Source organism: Nematolebias whitei, chromosome 11 (genome assembly GCF_014905685.2).
Source record: "Nematolebias whitei isolate Nwh7 chromosome 11, NemWhi1, whole genome shotgun sequence".
Lineage (NCBI taxonomy): Eukaryota > Metazoa > Chordata > Actinopteri > Cyprinodontiformes > Rivulidae > Nematolebias > Nematolebias whitei.
In genome coordinates, this window is record NC_056508.1 from 42,156,076 (window position 1) to 42,175,328 (window position 19,253).

Here is a 19,253-nt window from a genome sequence, read left to right on the forward strand (position 1 = left end):
TAGTAATGGTTTTTAACTTGTCCCAGAAATGCCTACAATTTGCACAGATAAAACAAGCCAAAGAAGCACCCTCGTTTAAGATACCCATAAATGACAAGAGTTCATCATCTCTGGATAACCATCTTATAAGCATCAGTGTTCCAAAGAGTAGTGATTGGCTAATATACAGTTCTTGTAATAATATTTATTATAATTATTATTATATTTAATATAATTATAATATATTGACCGATTCATTGGTTCTGATGGATAAAACAAGAACTTCTAGTCAGTTCAATAAACTAATTGAAGTCTGAGCTCAGCCAGTCAGAATGATGGACAGCAAACAAGTGCTACTGTAGTTTGGATTTCATACTTGCTGGTTAAAAGAAATCAATTCTGTATGATGACAAGAAAAATGAAGGAATGTTTTGGGGTTTCTGGAAACAGATTTTTTTTAATATTATGGTCAAAACCACTAAAGTAGAGTTGGGATCGCACATTTTATGACTAAATGTCATTGACTAATCATATGTTGGGTAAATTAGTTCCCCTTTTTTTGCAAGTAGCTATATTTAGTTTGTTGCCTTTTTTTCTCATTCTGTGTGCCACCTGTTAAACTGCTATGTTGTACTTTAGTTTGTAAGGACTTTCTTAACTGTAACATGTGCTATATAATAAATAAAAAGTTGCTTCATTAAAGTAACAGTTACACTAAAAATATGTGCATATTTCTGTGATTTTAATTGTAATAAAGTTCTTATTTTACATATCTTTAAAATCAGTGTGCATGCCTGCAGTGTATTCTATACTACATGCATCAAAATCATTCACAGATTTCCTATTAAATTTCACACACGAGCATAAACATTCGATTTCATTGAAACAAATCTACAAAGGGTCTATCATCCTCAGCTGATGTCTCATCTGTTCAACAACATTGTCTAACTTGTCTCTCGTACAATATAATCTGTTTTTGTTTCAAACAGTAAATGTCACATTACCTCCATGTTGCTTAGCATTTAAATAAATAGTATTACTAATAGTACTGTAAATAGTACTAGAGTTTTTCTCCTCATACCTGATTCAGAGCCAACAGGTGTTAGCAGTTGCTAAAGTAGTATTTAGTACAGCAAGCTAGCATTAGCGTTAGCGCTGCTAACCAAACAAAGGCTAAATTTAGGTTCAAAACGAGATTTATTCAAAACAACTAACATTAAATTAGACACGGCTGTATGAGGTTATTAGATTAAATGTTTTATTTTAGATGTAGTGAGCTTTTGAGATGCTTTAAATGCTCAAACTAAGCTAGTTAAAGGAAAATATTAGCATTAGCTTCCTTTTAGCATCAGCTGACATCCGTCCAGCTGGAATGTGTTTCTGACTGCAGATATTTGTTTTTATTCTCAGTCATCCAGATCCTGGTTCATCTTAAGAGTTTGAAACTAAACAACTAAACTTATTGTCTAGATTTATAACGTTAAGCTTAACATCAGTGCAGTTTTATCTATTTTCCATCAGTTTTAATTATTTGTCTTTGTTGTCCACTGTTGTCTCACTCTTTGTTAAAATCAAGTCTTTCTTGTAAATGAGTCCCCAAAGCTCAATGGGATTAACCTGTTTAAATACAGGTTGAATGAACTACACGTTAATAAAGTAATAGAAGGGAAACATTCTTTAGTTTGAGTGTGGCTAAATCAGTTTAGCTGTTTTTTTTTTTATGTTACCAAAGCAACAAAACAAATACTTTGATTATTCCTGTTCCTGTTTTTAGTTTTCTACAAAACTTTCCAATCTAGCTGTTGTTTTGTTTGTTACATCTTCTTTGAAATACCATTTTATTTTCACTTGTTATTCTCAATTTGTATGCATCCTTTATGATTGTCTATTGTTGTCCACTCTTGTCATCACTCTTTGTTTAAAAAAAACAAGTCTCTCTTGTAAATGAGTCCCCGAGGCTCTAGTTCAAGGTTCTTTATTGTCATTCACATCACGTGTGGTACATGAAGTGGAACGAAATTGTGTACACAGTTCACATCCAACAATAGCAAAAATATAAAATGTAAAAGAAACGGTACTAAGAATCGAAGATATAAACTAAGAAATACACTAAACTTGAGAAATAAGCTAAACACTAATAGTGCAAAACGCCGAACAACAGCAGCATGAACACGAGTCTGTGTGAGCAGATGAGTATGAATGAACACAGCAACATGAAATAAATCAGCATGTGTGACGTGTGACTTAACAGCTAAAGCCCTTAATTTCTCTACCAGATAATCATGTTTGTTATAAATAAATGATAATTCTGTTTATTAAGCACCACTGTAAATAAGAAGCTATAGTGAGAGAACTGCATATTATGAGGAAAAAGACTGGTTAAGTAGTGAACTAAAAGGGAATTAAGACTGTTGGTAATGACAACGCAGGGGCCTGGAAACCTTGTATCAGCACCAGTAATGAATCTGCAGGTTGTTATTGTGTTGTTTTTAACAGATCTGTTCTGATGTTTGGGCCCATCTTGCCTTATTTCACCATCTGCATTTATTTCATTATTCACCTGATGCTGCAGTAAACAAGGCTGTTATTGTCACAAGATGACTAATCAGGTCCTTTTTTTAGTGGGCACATCTGCTCTGATAAACCACTTCTCTCCCACCTGAACACACGACACATTATACCGTAAAATCACCACTGTACAAACTCAGGTGTTCACAAACTAGGCAGTGGCTGTCAACATGCATTAAAATAATATCCACTGTTCGTTAGTGCTCTAAGTAATGAGACAGATGTTTCTCGGCCATGCGTTCCCGACTCACACGAATTTGATGTTTCTTTGAATCTGGTGCTGAAGGTTTAAGCGAACAAGTATGCAGCAATGCCTTATTTAACCCGTTTGTCTCAGCTTTTGTTTGTTGCCTCACTTGCTCCAGTTTTGCTTACTTTCTCTTGAAATCAAACACTCATTAACGATGGCTGCTCCTCACTCGTTATCCTCATTTGACGTAATCTGGCTCCTACTTCTGAATAAGTCAACTTCCTCAAGGGTATATAATAGTCACTCCTGCTTTACCAGATTTAATTTTATGCACCACTCCTCATTCCTTTGTTCTTATTTAGTTGACATGGGAGAGGTCTTGTGAGGACATGACCTCTCTGTGTGTTGTTATAAGACACAATTCAGATCTACTGGCTAAAAACAATCTGGAATAATGAAACAAAATAAAGAAATAAAAACTTTGACTTGTTGCTATCAATCATTATGTTGCATTGTTATTAGTTTGGTTCACTGATATAAAATGATACACAGTCTGCTTTCTGAGACAAAACTCGAACTCTTGCAAGGTATAGATGAATACACTGTCCATTTTTTGTTAACTTTATGTTCATTCATTTACAGTTTCTACCATTTCGTCTTTGTAGCATTTAAATAATACAAGTTGCTTTCTTTTTAAATACAGTCCCGATTAAAACAAACAAACAAACAAAAAAAAAACGGTTAGGAAGTTGTTTAAATTTTTGTTAAGAACAAAATGCTATGATGTACAAATCTCAACACGTTTTTTATTCTCAAAAGAATATCCTAAAAAGGGTTAAAAAAAACAACAACTGGACTTCTGTTCTAAATCTGAAGACGTTTTGCTTCCAATCCAGAAGGCTTTATCAGTTCAAAAATGTATGGAGTGTGTGGAGATCCAAGCTTTATAGAACGGCATGAGAGGCCTGGTTGTGGAGATTCACCTGCAGGTTAGACTGGAAGTACTCGCCCTCCACAACGAAGGTTTGTTGGGCTCTTTGTTTGCCTGGCTCATGACAGAGGTTTTGGTCACATACATGAAGGTGTGAATTGGAGTGGAGCTGTCTGGGCCTTGCATTATAAGTTTTTGAAAGTTGACATGTGAGAGCTCCGTTTGGTGTTTTAAAAAAGTTTTTCTCATTTGAAAATATGAACATTTGATGGATCATGACCAAGAAGACTGAGAATCACCAGCACAATGGATCCATTCATTATCTTTACTGCTTCTTCCTTTTTGGGTTGTGGGGCTCACTGGTGCCCATGTCCAGCAATCACTGTGCGAGAGGCGGGGGGCACCCTGGACAAGTCACAAGTCCATCACAGGGATGCATAAAGACAAATGAGACAAACAACCATTCACTCTCTCACTCATACCTAGGGACGATTTAGAGTTCCCACTTAGCCTAACATGCATGTTTTTGGTCTGTGGGAGGAAACCGGAGTACTCGGAGAAAACCTATGCATGCACGGAGAGAACATGCAAACTCCACCCAGAAAGGCCCCTGGCCGGGATTCGAACCGGTGACGTTCTCGCTGAGAAGCATTAGCTCTACCAACTGAGCCACTGTGACACCCCTTTGGAAGATGCAGTAGTAAACTCATCAAATGTAGAAATTAATAAGTTGAACCATTGTTTTTAAAGGAAAAATAAATTAATGTTGACTCTTAAGGCAGAAGTCAAAGTTTGGTTAGGGACAACAAAGGGACATTAAAGTAAGTCGTACACATAAGAAACAGCTGGAAGGGCGTTCTGCAACAAAGTTTGTTAATTTTTAACAGGTCAGAAGGAATACTGGGTATAAAAGAACATTTTAGAGAGGCCAAATCTAAAAAAAATAAAATAAATTAAGATAGACCTAAGTTCACCACTCTGTAAAAATACAGCATCTAAAAATAATGAAAACATTTCAGAATATTGTTTCTCTATGGAAAATGGTGAAGACTTTAAAAATCCAGTCATCTAAATTTCATAATGCCACTAAAATAGTTAAATTATCTGGAGAAATCTCTGTTCACAAAGAACAAGGCTTGAAGTCAGTGTTGGATGCTCATGATCTTCAAGCCCTCCGGGGCCGCTGCATTAAACGGGTCTTTTTCTGTTATGGACATCAGTGCATGGGCTGAGGAACACTTCCACAAATCACTTTCTGGAAACAGTTCACTGTGTCATCAGCAAATAATTAAAGCTCCACCCTGCAAAGAAGAAACCATATGTGAACAACAACCAGAAACACTGACATCTTCTCTGGACAATAGTCCATTTAAAATGAACTGGGGCAAAGTGGAAAACTGTTCTGTGGTCAGACATTGAAATTTTAAAATTGTTTTGGAAACTACATCCTCATTATCCTCTGTACTAAGACTAATCTAGCCTGTTATTGGTGTACAGTTCCAAAGCCTGCCTCTCTGATGGTATGAGGGTGCATTATTGCTTCTGGCATGGGCAGACTGTACATATGGGAAGGTACCATCATTGCAGAAAAGTGTGTACAGGTTTTAAAACATAACATCCAAACAATTTCAGAATCAGGGTTGTAAATATAGAGCATCTCAATTTTATTTTGTCTTACGCTGGGCAACTGAAATAACCTAATGTTCATATTTCTGTTTGTGTCCAAAGTTCAGTTTTTATTTTAATGTAAATCATATTTACCTTCATTTTTTTAAAAATAATCTCATCTCGGAATTGGACTTAGGTGAGTTTGGAAACTGATTGGTATGGATGAGTTGCTCACAGTTGCCAGTCGGCTTGTGTTACTCTTCTGCTGTTTATTTCATAGCGTATGGCCAGATGGTGCATGCTTTTTTGGGGTGGGAGAAATGTCGCCTTAGAGAACTGGCAGACTTTAAACGTTGGCCATTTCAGAATATTTGGCAAATTACCCTCTTTCCTGTCATTTTTTTTCTGCCAATGACACTGAATTTTCAGTTTTGTAGACTTTGTATTTGTGTGTGTGTGTGTTCGTGCGCACCTTTCACTGACTCATTCAGCCAATTGCTGTGAGCTGCAATGTGAGGCTGTCGGTGCATTTTGCTAAATATGCTAATAGCCAGACACCTGTTTGTATAAGAGGAGAAAAATGCAAAGCTTTTTGCCGAGGACACACCGATAGCACAGAGGACCAGCAAACAAGCTGACTTTTAATCTTTGTTTATGGTGGAAAATTCATAGCTCTCAGTAAATATTCATCTCACTTTTATGTTATTCGGTTAATTTGGTTGACTCCAGAACAAGAGGCACGTCAGCAGTGTCGCATGGGCTGTAAATCTTTTTCTTGTTCCCGTCAGTGATGGAGCCCATGACGGTGACTACGTCAGTGGTTGGACCAGATGAGTTCGACCGCAATGTCCCCCGGATCTGCGGAGTGTGTGGCGACAAGGCCACCGGCTTTCACTTCAACGCCATGACCTGTGAAGGCTGCAAGGGCTTCTTCAGGTGTGTGTTGCATTCACTTACCGTTTATGTAATTATTGTATAAATGTGTGTTTCCTTTTAATGTTTGTAGTGTTGAGTGTACTTTGCAGTCTTATGCAGAAGAGATGGAATTTGTATTGTTTGCTAATCTGATAAGCTTTAGTATTTATATATAGTTATATATTTTAACTGGATGGTTGTAAACGGAGTTAGGTTTGGGTCCATCTAAATTTCAGTTGTTAAACTATTTCTGGAATAAACATGAAAACGGTTTGTTGCAAAATGATTGTTATAATATATTTAGCTTTTTAGTCATCTTCTCTGAAAGATGTTGATTTTAGTGTTTAACGTCAGTGTCTTGGTTTCTTGCTTTTTACCCATCATGCAACACAAACATGCCAGCACTCTTTTTAAAGATTCAATATTCATAAAGTAGTTGTTAGTAATCTTGCGTTTTTTACTCTTGCTTTATGTAGTCACAAACGAAACGCATACTTTTTAAAATATTTGGCAGATTTAGAATTCTGAAAGCCGGTAATTTTAATCATAATTGCTTAAGTGAAGAAAGTTATCTTCTTTCTTAAACTATTTGGAAAATGCACATTAATCACAAGAATTTCTGCCTTGGCAGCCCTGTTTATTAGTAATTTAGTTCTTCAGTAATAATAAAAATATGGATTATACTTATTTACTGAGTTCTTTTCATGTGCACAAAGTTTGAATGTTTGCAAGTTTGCATTTAGTTTTTCATGCTAATCCTTTTGCTTCAAAATGTCTAAACAAGCGAACAAAAAGATATTGTCCCTCATATTTGATCTACCCCTAAAATAAATTATTTTGACTGTGTAACTGGTTTCTTTTGCACTTGTGCAGGCGCAGTATGAAACGTAAAGCCTCCTTCACCTGTCCGTTCAATGGAAGCTGCACCATCACCAAGGACAACCGGCGCCACTGCCAAGCCTGTCGTCTTAAACGCTGCATTGACATCGGCATGATGAAAGAGTGTGAGCAATCTTTTTTTAATCGTTAATCTCTCTCTGTGCTTAGCTGCGAGTTCTCATCTATTTTTGCACAGAACAGTTTGATCCAATTTTTTTTTAGCAGTTGCTTTATAGCGGAGTCCTTCAACTGCCAAATTTCTTCTGAAGATGCGTTCTCTGTGTGAAATTCGCAGTGTGGGGGGTGGGCAGTCATTGTGTAGCATGCAGGAACCTGGGTATAGTTTTTAAAAGGTTTTGTTTGTCTTCCAACATGTTGGGAATTGGCAACATATTTTTGCTCAGAAGTTTTTATTATTTTATTTCATTAAATATAAAAGCACAAATTCCTAATGTGAACAATCTTTTAAAAAATGTATGTGTTTTGGGGTCAGAAATCAGTTGAAGCAGTTTGGTTACAGCATTTATTTGAACTATTTTATACAACAGTAAATTGAGTTTACTTGAGTTGAGTTGACCGATAACACTGAAACAATCAAAAGCACGTTCAAGGATCTTTCTGCATTTTCCAGCTGTAAGTAGCTGAACCAGGTGCCTCTCATTCGAGGTACAACAAAAGGGCGAAAACACCGATTTTATCATCTTTTGTTGCTGTGCTATTATACTTCAACATCAACTGAGCTAAAAGGGACATACCATTGGTAAAACTAACCTCAGTTCAGTCTATGTTGACTAGTCACAACACCATGTTCTTAAGGTTTGTCTGATCACTAAAAGTTAAAATGGATTAGTTAACCCCAACTTTCTTTCATATCATAGAAGCTTGTTTAGGTTAACAAACTTGCAGCCGCTATTAAAGAGATAATGTAGAGTTTTACAAGTGTTATTGTTTGGAGAGGTCTTAAGTAGTCAGTGTCTCACTTTTAGCAGACTGGTAAAATTGATCCCATTTGGAGAATTAGGGAGGAATAATTCATAGAGAGAATGTTGCCCACTCAGAGGAGAACTCATTTTAAAGCAAAAGCACTAAATAATTACCGGTAAGTCTTTACTTTAAGCGGGGGAGCTCAAGTATAATGGCGTCTTAAGTGTTGTTAAAGATTTTAGGTTTTGTTTGCTTGTATTGAAGATGATGTTGAAGTGTGTCGTCATAAAGCAGGAGCTAAACCAAAAAGCAAATCTCTATTTATTGGTCCATCCCTCTCCTATGGTCATGAGAAATAGATTTACAGTAATCTGAAATAATGAAATCTTTGATGCAAGCAGCTGAAAAGCTTTTGCTCAGTAGGACGGCCAGACTCAAACGTAGGGACTTGGTGAGAAGCTGGATAAAGCTTTGAGGAGAGCTCTTCTTCATCCAAAGGGGTCAGCTGATATGGTTTTGTGCATCTTTCATTTAATTTCACCTTTATTTAACCAGGCATAAACACTAAGAACAAACTCTTATCTACAGTTCTGGACTGGCAGCACCAACAGGCACTTGTAGGGTCAAGGGAAGGGAAACAATACGGTTGGGCAAAACAATAAAACATAGATGTCAATAACGAACAAGGAAATCACAAATTACATTAACAACAGTTCATTGTCAAAGTTAAACGACAACATTACTAAGCATGAAAACATTTGCAAGTATTTTTTAGATAAACTTTTAAACAATTTTTAAAACTAGAAACCGAGACAAGTCAGACCCAAAGTATTTTGAAGCAGATTCCAGTCAGATGGGGCAGCAGAGCCAAAGCCAGACTTGGTCTTTAGAGTTGTTAACCACAAATACTGAGAGGATCGGCTGTTATACTTCAAAACTGGTGCTAGTTGCAGTAGATGAGTTAAATATGGAGATGAATAACTCCGCAACATCTTATAAATGAGTGTATACCAATGAATTTCGCAATGAATATGTAAAGAAGGCCATTTAACAAGAAAGTAGAGGTGATGTGTTCAATACGGAGCATTTGCAACAAAGCGAATAGCAGAGTGATAAATTGTGTCCAGCTTACGGAGGACATCTTTACAGGCATATCTGTAAATTATGTCTCCGTAATCCAACAGAGGTAGAATGGTTGTTTCAACAATGGCGCGTTTTGCAGTCATTGTAAACGAAGATCGTTTTCTATATAGATAACAAAGTCTCAATTTAACCTTAGATTGGAAAACATTAACATGATGTGAAAAGGACAGAACCATCCATCCAAATTTCCAAATATTTATAAACTGTTATCTTTTCTAACAAAGTCCATGCTCAATAATCCAGGTATACAATCCAACATTTTTCAGTCAGGTGACCGGACTGAAAAATGTTGGACGTTCCCTCTTCTATAATGTCACCGTTGACGTTGTGAAGTCCACTGAGGTGGGTATGCTTCCTCCTCCATGATTGAACCACATACATTTAGATTTCTTGGCATTCGCTGTGCATCTGATAAGGATCCCTTCTGGTTGTCTACCTTTTGGAGGTTTTCTGGGCACGTCCCAACTTAAAGGAAACCACAGGTCAGACCCAGAACTTGCTGCACGAGTTGTCTATTCTCTCTGAACTGAGGATGCTTTGGAATCCTCCAAGAGGGAAGAAGACTGTCACTGAGAGAGGGATTTCTTCATTTTCCTCTTGGACCAGTTACCACAGTGACCTGTCCTAAGATCAGTGGAAGAAAATGAAGGAGTGGATGAACCCAAAGTAGTAAATTTACTATCAAATAGGATCTGTCAAGTAATGATCTTTGTAGATGGGTAATGTTTGTTGGACACAGGAAACAAGACCTACAAATCATCATTGTACTAGAGCTGGTGGAACAAAATCTTGTATGCGTCAATGTTTAGGATTAATAATGGTAATAGAATTCGAGATATGTAGATAGATAAACATAAAATATTAAATTACCAGACTAACAATAACAGTGGCCGTGAGGTCATAGATGTTGGGTTACTCTGAAGTTGGACATCAAATTGACCACTGAAGAGAAGCCATGCTTTGTTCTTCTAATACTTGCTCCTCCCTCCATGTTGTTCTCAAGAAGAACAACACCACAACAGGATAATGTTCTTAGACACACCTTAACTCTTTAAAAACAAACAAAAAACATCTTTGAACAACAAACACCCACTTGTAGTGACCGTCATGCAACTTCCACAGTCACTAGTCCTCAGCTTTTGTCAGTACTTATTGAGAGACTTGAAAAGTAAGACGTTTTTCTGACATTGTAATAAATTCTTCCTAATACAAGAATGAAATAAGCGATAAATATCAGGTTTAAAGCAACTGATTGATTCCATGTAACTTAAATGCACGGTTCCTCCCATGCCCATAAGACTTTTGAACGTGTCTAGTTGAGAAGAAATTACTGGAGCTGATTATATTTTCCATTGTGATCATGTCAAGTTAATGTAGTCATTTTTATGAAAGTGTGGAGCTGGTCCCGGTCACATGGATAAGACTTGTGTTAAAACATGCAAGATTTAGCATCTTTGCCTTAGCTTGAAATTCCTTTGATGTATTCATCTGAGTTTCTTTAGAGCAGCTGCTCTTGACGCTGCTTCTATAATATTGTTTACCTCCAAAACAGAACAGCTGTTTGTGTGAAATACAGCTGACTTTGTTTTTGCTCCTTTAGCAGTGTCCTCAATGTATTCAATCAAAAGGAAGTTGCAACCACCATTTCAGATAGAAAATGTATATTTACTTAAAAAGATCAGTAGAGGCAAGATGGTAATGAACGATCTGCACAAATGTAGTTTTCATTATTTCAAAATAAACCCAACAGTACTACTTTGCGTACTATTACTAAAGGTTTAGTCTGTTTGGCTGGTACCAGCAGTAAACTAATTTTTAAATCTAATATTTAAAGGGATTCAAAAAGGAACAGGAGGGACTAGAATCAATAGCGTAGTGAAAACTGATCTTATTTACAACAAGAAAGCAGGTAATGGAGTTTAGAGTCCATATGAATCAGGCTTCTGGTGCCATATGGCCAACTAGTCTTGGGTCAAAATGTGGCTTGAGATAATTACCGGTAGTGTTTTTCTGCTTTTATGCCAACAGATGGTTATCATTAGTGCAGTTAATCATCACAGAAATAGCATTGTTTTTTACGTTTTAATAGCATTTTGGTCACATTCTTCTCCTAATCATGTTAGTTATGCATGTAGAGGACAGGGTGTGGGTGTAACACAAGAAGTATGCTCCATAAGGGCAAAATGTTGCATCGCGCCTCACTAACTCAAAGTGACACCTTGTCACAACTGATTTATAATGAATAGCATTGAAAGGTGTCTTCATTCTGCATCTCACAAATCATCTCCATAGTCGATATATACAGTCTCTATAGTGCATCTCATCTGTTGCAGTGGGTTTATTTTAAAGGCCATTGTTAAAGCAATGATTTTTACTAGTAGGACATGTACAGCATGACCATAACCAGTACACAATGACAACAGAAGTATAATCAAGAGATAATAAAACAGTATTTGGTTGGTAAAAAGGCTTTTTGGTAATTAAGCCCATCAGGAGACTGCAAGGACACTTTTTGTGTGAGTTTATTTCTAGTTATTTGTTGTTGTTTTGTATTAGATTATACCCTCTGTGGTCACCATGTTTTAAAAGGCTTTGCATTAATCACGTCTGACCTTTCCAACTATATGACACACGTTCAGTTCAGTACCGTTCAGTTCATTTTCACTATGTTGTGCCATTTCACTACAAGAGTCATCTCAGGGCACTATACTTAAATCAGATCAAGATTCAAATCTTATTACAGTGATTTCTATTATTCCAATTCCTATTGTAATGCAACACATAATTATAATACAGTGCATTATGAAATGTCAGTTAGTTCAATGTTACCTGTCCAAGGAAGCCACCAGCTTGGAGCAAATCACTTCGTGCAGTCCTCCACAGTTCATCTAATCTCACACGGAGTGAAGCTGTGCAGATTACCACTGATGGCATGTCAAGCTGTAGTTTTAAAGGTTAAAAGCTTCCGTTTTTCTACCATAATTGAGCTGACTGAGCTCGATAAAATCACAATTTTACGATGTTCTCTTTCTCACATTTAAGATTCATAATCAGGCTTTAAATAAATTTACAATCAGTTTATTAATAAATGCAATGAGGGGAATTTTTCAGGATACGACTTATTGGTCTGGATGTATTAGTGACTTAAAAAATACCAAAGAAAACATGCTGACTGGGGGATAAAAGTACATATTTACATGTAGAGGGGGGAACCAAGATGCAGTCACCCATGACAAAATTTATTGCCAGCTGTGAACGCTCGTCCTGAAAGCTGTAAACCTCTGATCAGGTCAACCAGAACGTTAGTGCCAAGTCTGAGCGGGGCCAAATAGAGTCACTATTGTTTCACACACATTTGATTCACACACTGAACAGACTGTGTTTGTGTGAAACAAAGATGGTGCTGCAAAATGTTCAGTCTGATTATGACTTCCATGTTTACCACAGATAGCATTTTACACTTGAGTGCTTGTGCTTCTCCGAAGAATGATTAAAGACTAGTGAGCGCGTGAAAGGAGGGAGGACGTCTCCGTTTACAACAGTTGATAAATGGAAGGAAGCAGACTCTACACACTATTCAGCAAAGCAGCTGTTGTTTTCTCTTCAGCGTTTGTGTGTTTTTGCAATTTGTTTCTTCATTGAAATCTTAAGAGGAAAAACTTTAAAATAGTGTGAATGTTTATGAAGCATTCACACTATTGTGATCCATTTTTCTTTTGGACGTTTCTCGACATCTTTCTCCTTCCACAATTTTTGTGCTGTTTCAACAAATCGCATATTAAAACGTTCAGCTCTTTCAGGAGAAGGGTGCTTTGACTTTTGGTGTTGGTGCAACTTTAGCTTTTTGAAATATTTAGCCTTTTCTGCCATTTATTCTCAGAAATTAATTGAGCTCATTTTACATCCTTCAAATCTTTAGATGTGTTTACAACCTTTTACTGCTCCTTTCACATTTTGTTCTGCTTCAGCTTCTTTCAGCTTCCTTGTGCAAATTTAAACTTTTTTCAGCTACTTTTACCTAACTTCAGCCATTCTTTCAGCTGTTTTGTGCTCCTTTCAGATTATTTCTGCTAACTACAACATTTTTGTTCTTCTAACTTCTTTCGGCTAATTTCCGCTCGTTATGCTTCTTTCAGCTAGTTTCAGCTTGTTCTTCTATTTCAGCTACTATTTAGCTGTTTTTATGCTCTTTTCAACATTTTCAGCTAAATCCACATTGTGGCACTCAGTTAAACTTTTTTTCAGCCTAATTCAACAAAAGCTTGCTCTCTCCACTTCCTTCTGGTAATTTAAGCTTCTTTCTGCTTTTTTAGCTACTATTCAGCATTTTATGTGTATGTACAAATTTCTGCTTTTTTCAAATGATTTCCACTTTTTGTGCTAATTTCTGCTTCTTTCAGGCTAATTGGGCACAATTGTGTTCTCTCCATTTTCTTGTATTTTTAGCTTCTTTCTGCCTTTTCAGCTTTTTTTTTTTTTATTTTATTTTTTTTGCCAATTTCAGCTTTTTTTTAAATAGCTAATTTTTGTGCCCATTTCTGTTTATTTAAACCAAATTAAGCAAATATATGTTCTTTCTTTTTTCTTTTGCTAACAGGTTTGTTCTTCAATTTCAGCTACATTTCAGCATGCTTCAGCTAATTTCAGCTGTTTTTCAGCAAATTTTTCAGTAATAAGCATTCACACTGCATTTTTGCAGGAAATGCAATTTCTCTAGTTGAAATCTGTTTCATACAAGCTAACTGTAACTTCATCATTGACAAAATAACAAAATAAAGAAGAAGATTAACGAGTGGACAAGCCCTTTAAAGACTAAATTCAGATCCAGAATGTATTTTTTTTTTTTCTCAAGTCCTTTTTAATAATTTTCACATAAAAATCATTTCAGTTGCACAGAAATGCCATCTGCATTTATGGGTATTTGCTTTTTTGTCATAAATTTTTTTTTATTTTTGCAGTTTTTTCAGCTTAGTCACATTTCAGATTAGAACTTTTTACGAGTGTTTTAGCGTGTGTGTGGGGGTCTGTGTGTGTTTTCTGCCCTCTGTGAGCTGTGCCAGCTGAGTTTGTAAATACCACGTCCTTATTTGACACAGGCTAGAGAGATGCCAGGAAAAGACCTCCCCGCCAGCGTATGTGTGTGTGAGAGTGCCTTTTCACGCTTGCAGTATTTGTGTAAATTTGTATGTCTGAAGCCAGGGTTTATTTGTAACAAGGTTTTAATCACCTTAGATGTTTTAATTTACATGTTGTAGTTTTCACATGACTGAATTTCTGTCTTTTGGCTCCTTATATCTGATGCCTTCAAGTGTTTTCTTTATTTTTCATCTTGGTCTTTTTTAAATTCCATCTCCTTGACAACCAAAGTGCTATAATTGCCAGATGTTCGAGGTGTAGTCAGTCAAACCAAAAACATCTAATTGTGTTGTTTGCACAACCAGATACAAATGCTTAGTCTGTAAAGCATAGCTTTTAATTTCCAGTAACAAAAAAAAAAAAAAAAAAAAATTGATTTTAATAAAACAATGCCTGCCTCTTTTGTTTGAAACATTCATACTCTGCATTTTCCTATATTTGTGAGGAGATGCTCAACAGGCACATTTATTGAACAAGAAATATTGATGCTCTCATTTTCAAGAAAAACAGGAGTTTTACAAACAAGGGTTGTTAAAGATCAACCCACATCGAAAAGGTGTGTTTTTGATTTTGCTGAGCACACGCTGTACCGTGTGCTTATATCCTTCCTGCCATCCTGCTGTGCTCTCATTGCGATCTTTCTATAAGCTATTTTGTGTCACACTCAGTATGTTTAGATGCACTGATGCCTGACTGACCTGAATTTACTCGCTTGAAATCACAAGCCCAGGGCATTAGTGAGAAAGTATTACCTACACAACAAATGCTCCTTCACATATATCACACCAAACTTGAGTGTTGGCAACCTCCTTTCTGTTTAACTGGTTGGTTGGCTGGTTAATGTGTAAGCCAGCAGTGAACCTCTGACCTTAATCGCAGGAGTTCTGTTTCTCTTTCTTTTTTTCATACCAAATTTCCTTTCATTAATAGTGTTAACTAAAACCTGATTCAGTTCCTTTTGTTTAATTCTTCTTCTTTAGCGTTTGCCTTCTTTCTAAGCTGCTCTACACCATGCCAGGTACCACATCACCACTCCCAGTCAGCTCCTTTTCAAACACCAAACTGTCTTTTGGTAAACTCCTGTGTACCTGCCAAGCACTGTGGGGTGGTCAAGATGTCCCTTTGATGTCGTTTTGTCTTTTTTGTGGGCTCCTTTCTTCATCATGACATTTAGTGCTCCAACTTGGCTGAAAAGTAACTTAATTCAGCCAAATGCCAGCCTTAGAATAGCTGCTTTGATGGTCTGTGCCAAACTTTGCCCAAATTTTGCCTATTCATGATTGTGCTCTGCATACTTGAATATCCTTACCACAAGGAGTGGCGGTTGGCAGTTAATTTCTGGCTTGGGTCTGGATGGACACTGGAGTGCACCCAAAGCCTAATTAATGACAGGGGGTTAAAAGAAATGAAAGCCTAGTAAATCTTGGGTGGCTAAACAGATTTCTTCAGTTGCCTTTTTAGACTTATAATAGTTGTTGTCTGTATAAAGTCGCTTCAGTAGTTGCAAACAAGAGTGCAAACACTAAAAATTCTGTTTGAGTACTGAAAGCAACCTTTTCTTAGTACAAAGCACTATTTATTGCGCCATCATGTATTCCGTTATGTGACTAAATTCAAGTATATACCATTTTAGGTTGCCCTTTTCTTCAAGATTTATTTTTGTAGTTCTTGATATTTGTAACTGCACAGATTCAAGTCCTGACTCCTCCCTATACTTTATTGCTTGGATGGATAAACACTTAACCCAGATATCCTCATGATTATGATCCAATGCTTTCCATTGAAGCCCCGCCTTTACTTGCTGGATGAATGAAAAATATATTTTAATTTATCTCCTTAAATGCACCCAGAAGAAATGAAGAGTGAAAGGGCCTGTTGAAAGAGCTCGGTGCCTAATATCTCAGCTAAAAATGCTAAATGGATGATTAACTGCTTGTATATAGGACATAAATTTTCTGTTTATCTGTAGCTGCCAGATTGGCAGATTTGTCACTGCATTTTTGCATGTTGTGACCCAGTCATGCTGGGACTTGGCCATGACAGTCTGTCTCTCCTTGGCAGTTGTAATCTGTCTGGCAGTCTGTCTTTCTGCATAGCCGAGAACCTCACGGGTGATTGTTTACTATGGCAAGGAGTCAAAGGATTAATTTGGACCCAGGCACTCAGGGGCAGTGCATTGCTAAAGCACAGTCGCCATTAAAATGTGAAAAATCAATATACTGGCTGTACAAATGTATTTAATTTTTTTACTGTCTGTGCTTTTTTGTGCTAATAAAAACATACATATAGTATATGGTAAAGTATGCTTGTGTATTTTTTCCATAATTTTATTGTAAAATATTTAACTTATCCCTTGCAGTCATACTGACAGATGAGGAGGTTCAAAGGAAAAGGGAAATGATCATGAAGAGGAAGGAGGAGGAGGCAGCCCGGGAGGCGCAAAGACCACGTCTGAAAGAGGAGGAGGCTCAGATCATCTCCTCCCTGGTGGAAGCGCACCACAAGACCTACGACACCTCCTATTCTGACTTTACACGTTTTAGGGTAAGTTCAGTACAGACCCACTACTTGGACCTGAACCAAACTCACATTCTCATTAGTGAAAACAACAACAACAAAAATCACAAAATCAAATGGTGAGATAGATATATTTGTATAAAACTAATGTTTGTGTAATAGTATAAAACTATTATCCAAAAGAAAACAGACGTCAGGCTGCCTTCAGGCCAAGGACTCCCTTGAAAAAGAGATTCAATGGGATTTGCTTGGTTAAATAAAGGTAAATAAAATAAATTAGGCTTTGGTACTGTGGTGTACCTTTTTCCACCAAGTAAACAGAAAAAGAACGGCATGTGTATTGAAGGCGAAAGGGTATCAAACTTCAAAATATTACACTACATTGCCAAAAGTATTTGCTCACCCATCCAAATGATCGGAATCAGGTGTTTCAATCACTTCCATGGCCACAGGTGTATAAAATGAAGCACCTAGGCATGCAGACTGTTTTTACAAACATTTGTGAAAGAATGGGTCGCTCTCGGGAGCTCAGTGAATTCCAGCGTAGAACTGATAGGATGCCACCTATGTAACAAATCCAGTCGTGAAATTTCCTCACTCCTAAATATTCCACAGTCAACTTTCAGCCGTATTATAAGAAAATGGAAGTGTTTGGGAATGACAGCAACTCAGCCACGAAGTGGTAGGCCACGTAAACTGACGGAGCGGGGTCAGCGGATGCTGAAGTGCATAGTGCGAAGAGGTCGCCAACTTTCTGCAGTCAATCACTACAGAGCTCCAAACTTCATGTGGTTTTCAGATTAGCTCAAGAACGGTGCGCAGAGAGCTTCATGGAATGGGTTTCCATGGTCGAGCAGCTGCAGCCAAGCCATACATCACCAAGTGCAATGCAAAGCGTCGGATGCAGTGGTGTAAAGCACGCCACCACTGGACTCTAGAGCAATGGAGGCGCGTTCTCTGGTGTGACAAATCGCTCTTCTCCATCTGGCAATCTGATGGACGAGGCTGGTGGTTGCCAGGAGAACGGTACTTGTCTGACTGCATTGTGCCAAGTGTAAAGTTTGGTGGAGGTGGGATTAAGGTGTGGGGTTGTTTTTCAGGAGCTGGGCTTGGCCCCTTAGTTCCAGTAAAAGGAACTCTGACTGCTTCAGCATACCAAGACATGTTGGACAATTCCATGCTCCCAACTTTGTGGGAACAGTTTGGAGCTGGCCCCTTCCTCTTCCAACATGACTGTGCACCAGTGCACAAAGCAAGGTCCATAAAGACATGGGTGGCAGAGTCTGGTGTGGATGAACTTGACTGGCCTGCACAGAGTCCTGACCTCAACCCGATAGAACACCTTTGGGATGAATTAGAGCGGAGACTGAGAGCCAGGCCTTCTCGTCCAACCTGTCTGTTACATGCCCCCCCCCCCCCCACACACACACACACACACACCTTTCTCCCTCCTAATGTCACATCACAAAAACACAAATGCACAGGAAAGACGTCAGTGGTGATCTGTCCTTCATTGTGAACATCATTGCAAATAATAAAAAAAGCTGTTTTACAGTAAACTCTACTTTTAACCTCCAGTTCTGTGAGTCCATCCCCATGTGCTACATTGCAGAAATTACTGGACATTGGTTTTAAGCCAACCAACAATAGCAGTCATTAATCATGGCTGCTTCCAATTTGCTTGGCACCAGTGATACATGGGTCACCAAACCCAAGTGTTGTGTCATATTTTCTTAATTACATCAGACATAATTTTCTCAGTGCACTACAGGAATAAGACTGTCCAGCGTAAATGGGATGGAGAGTAAGGATTGTCTGGAATGTCTGAGAAAGTCCCACAGACTCTTTGATTTATTCGTGTCAGGTGTTTTTAGAGCACACGGCGTGCAGACAGCCACAAGCACATTCTGATTGTGTCATAAACTACAGATAATGCTTTTGTGGGCGTTACGGTGAACTGAGGGGGATCCTTTCAAGTTAAAGTAATCAGATGAAACAACAGCTTGGCCACACCACCCACCATTTTAATGCAAAATACATTTTTGTTTGTTTCAGTTAAGTACCGTGCATGCAAGAACACTTGAAATATATATATATATATATATTTTAAAACTCACATTGAGATTACATAAGTACATCAAAACTCATAAGTCCAAATGTCACCTGTTGCAACACATGCTTCTTTTACTGCATCACATTCACTACATTGAGTTGTGTGCTCATTAACTTCCACACGCATTGCACCGTTTGTGTGGTCAATATATCGATGGACTGTTCTTGATCTTTTTCTGCAAAACTGACACACTTTTGTCATGTGCAACTTCAAAATATGCATGGACTCATCATCCTGGGGTTTAAAGAATAATTTCTGTCAACTATTTTCTTTTATTTTTTTTAAACTAACTCTGATTAAAAAAAAGACAATTCCAGTATTATAAATTGCAGTAAACTGTCCATTGGTGT

The 19,253-nt window shown here is 37.5% G+C and overlaps 1 protein-coding gene across 1 annotated transcript in view; it reads left to right on the forward strand.

The window, feature by feature from the left end:
* LOC119417733 (vitamin D3 receptor A) overlaps window positions 1-19,253 on the forward strand; it is a 71,385-nt gene that overhangs the window by 42,739 nt on the left and 9,393 nt on the right. The window contains exons 3-5 of the mRNA XM_037685016.1: window positions 6,065-6,212; window positions 7,065-7,195; window positions 16,633-16,817. Coding sequence (XP_037540944.1) covers window positions 6,067-6,212; window positions 7,065-7,195; window positions 16,633-16,817 — 462 coding nt within the window. The 5' untranslated portion in view covers window positions 6,065-6,066. The remainder of the gene's footprint in view (window positions 1-6,064; window positions 6,213-7,064; window positions 7,196-16,632; window positions 16,818-19,253) is intronic.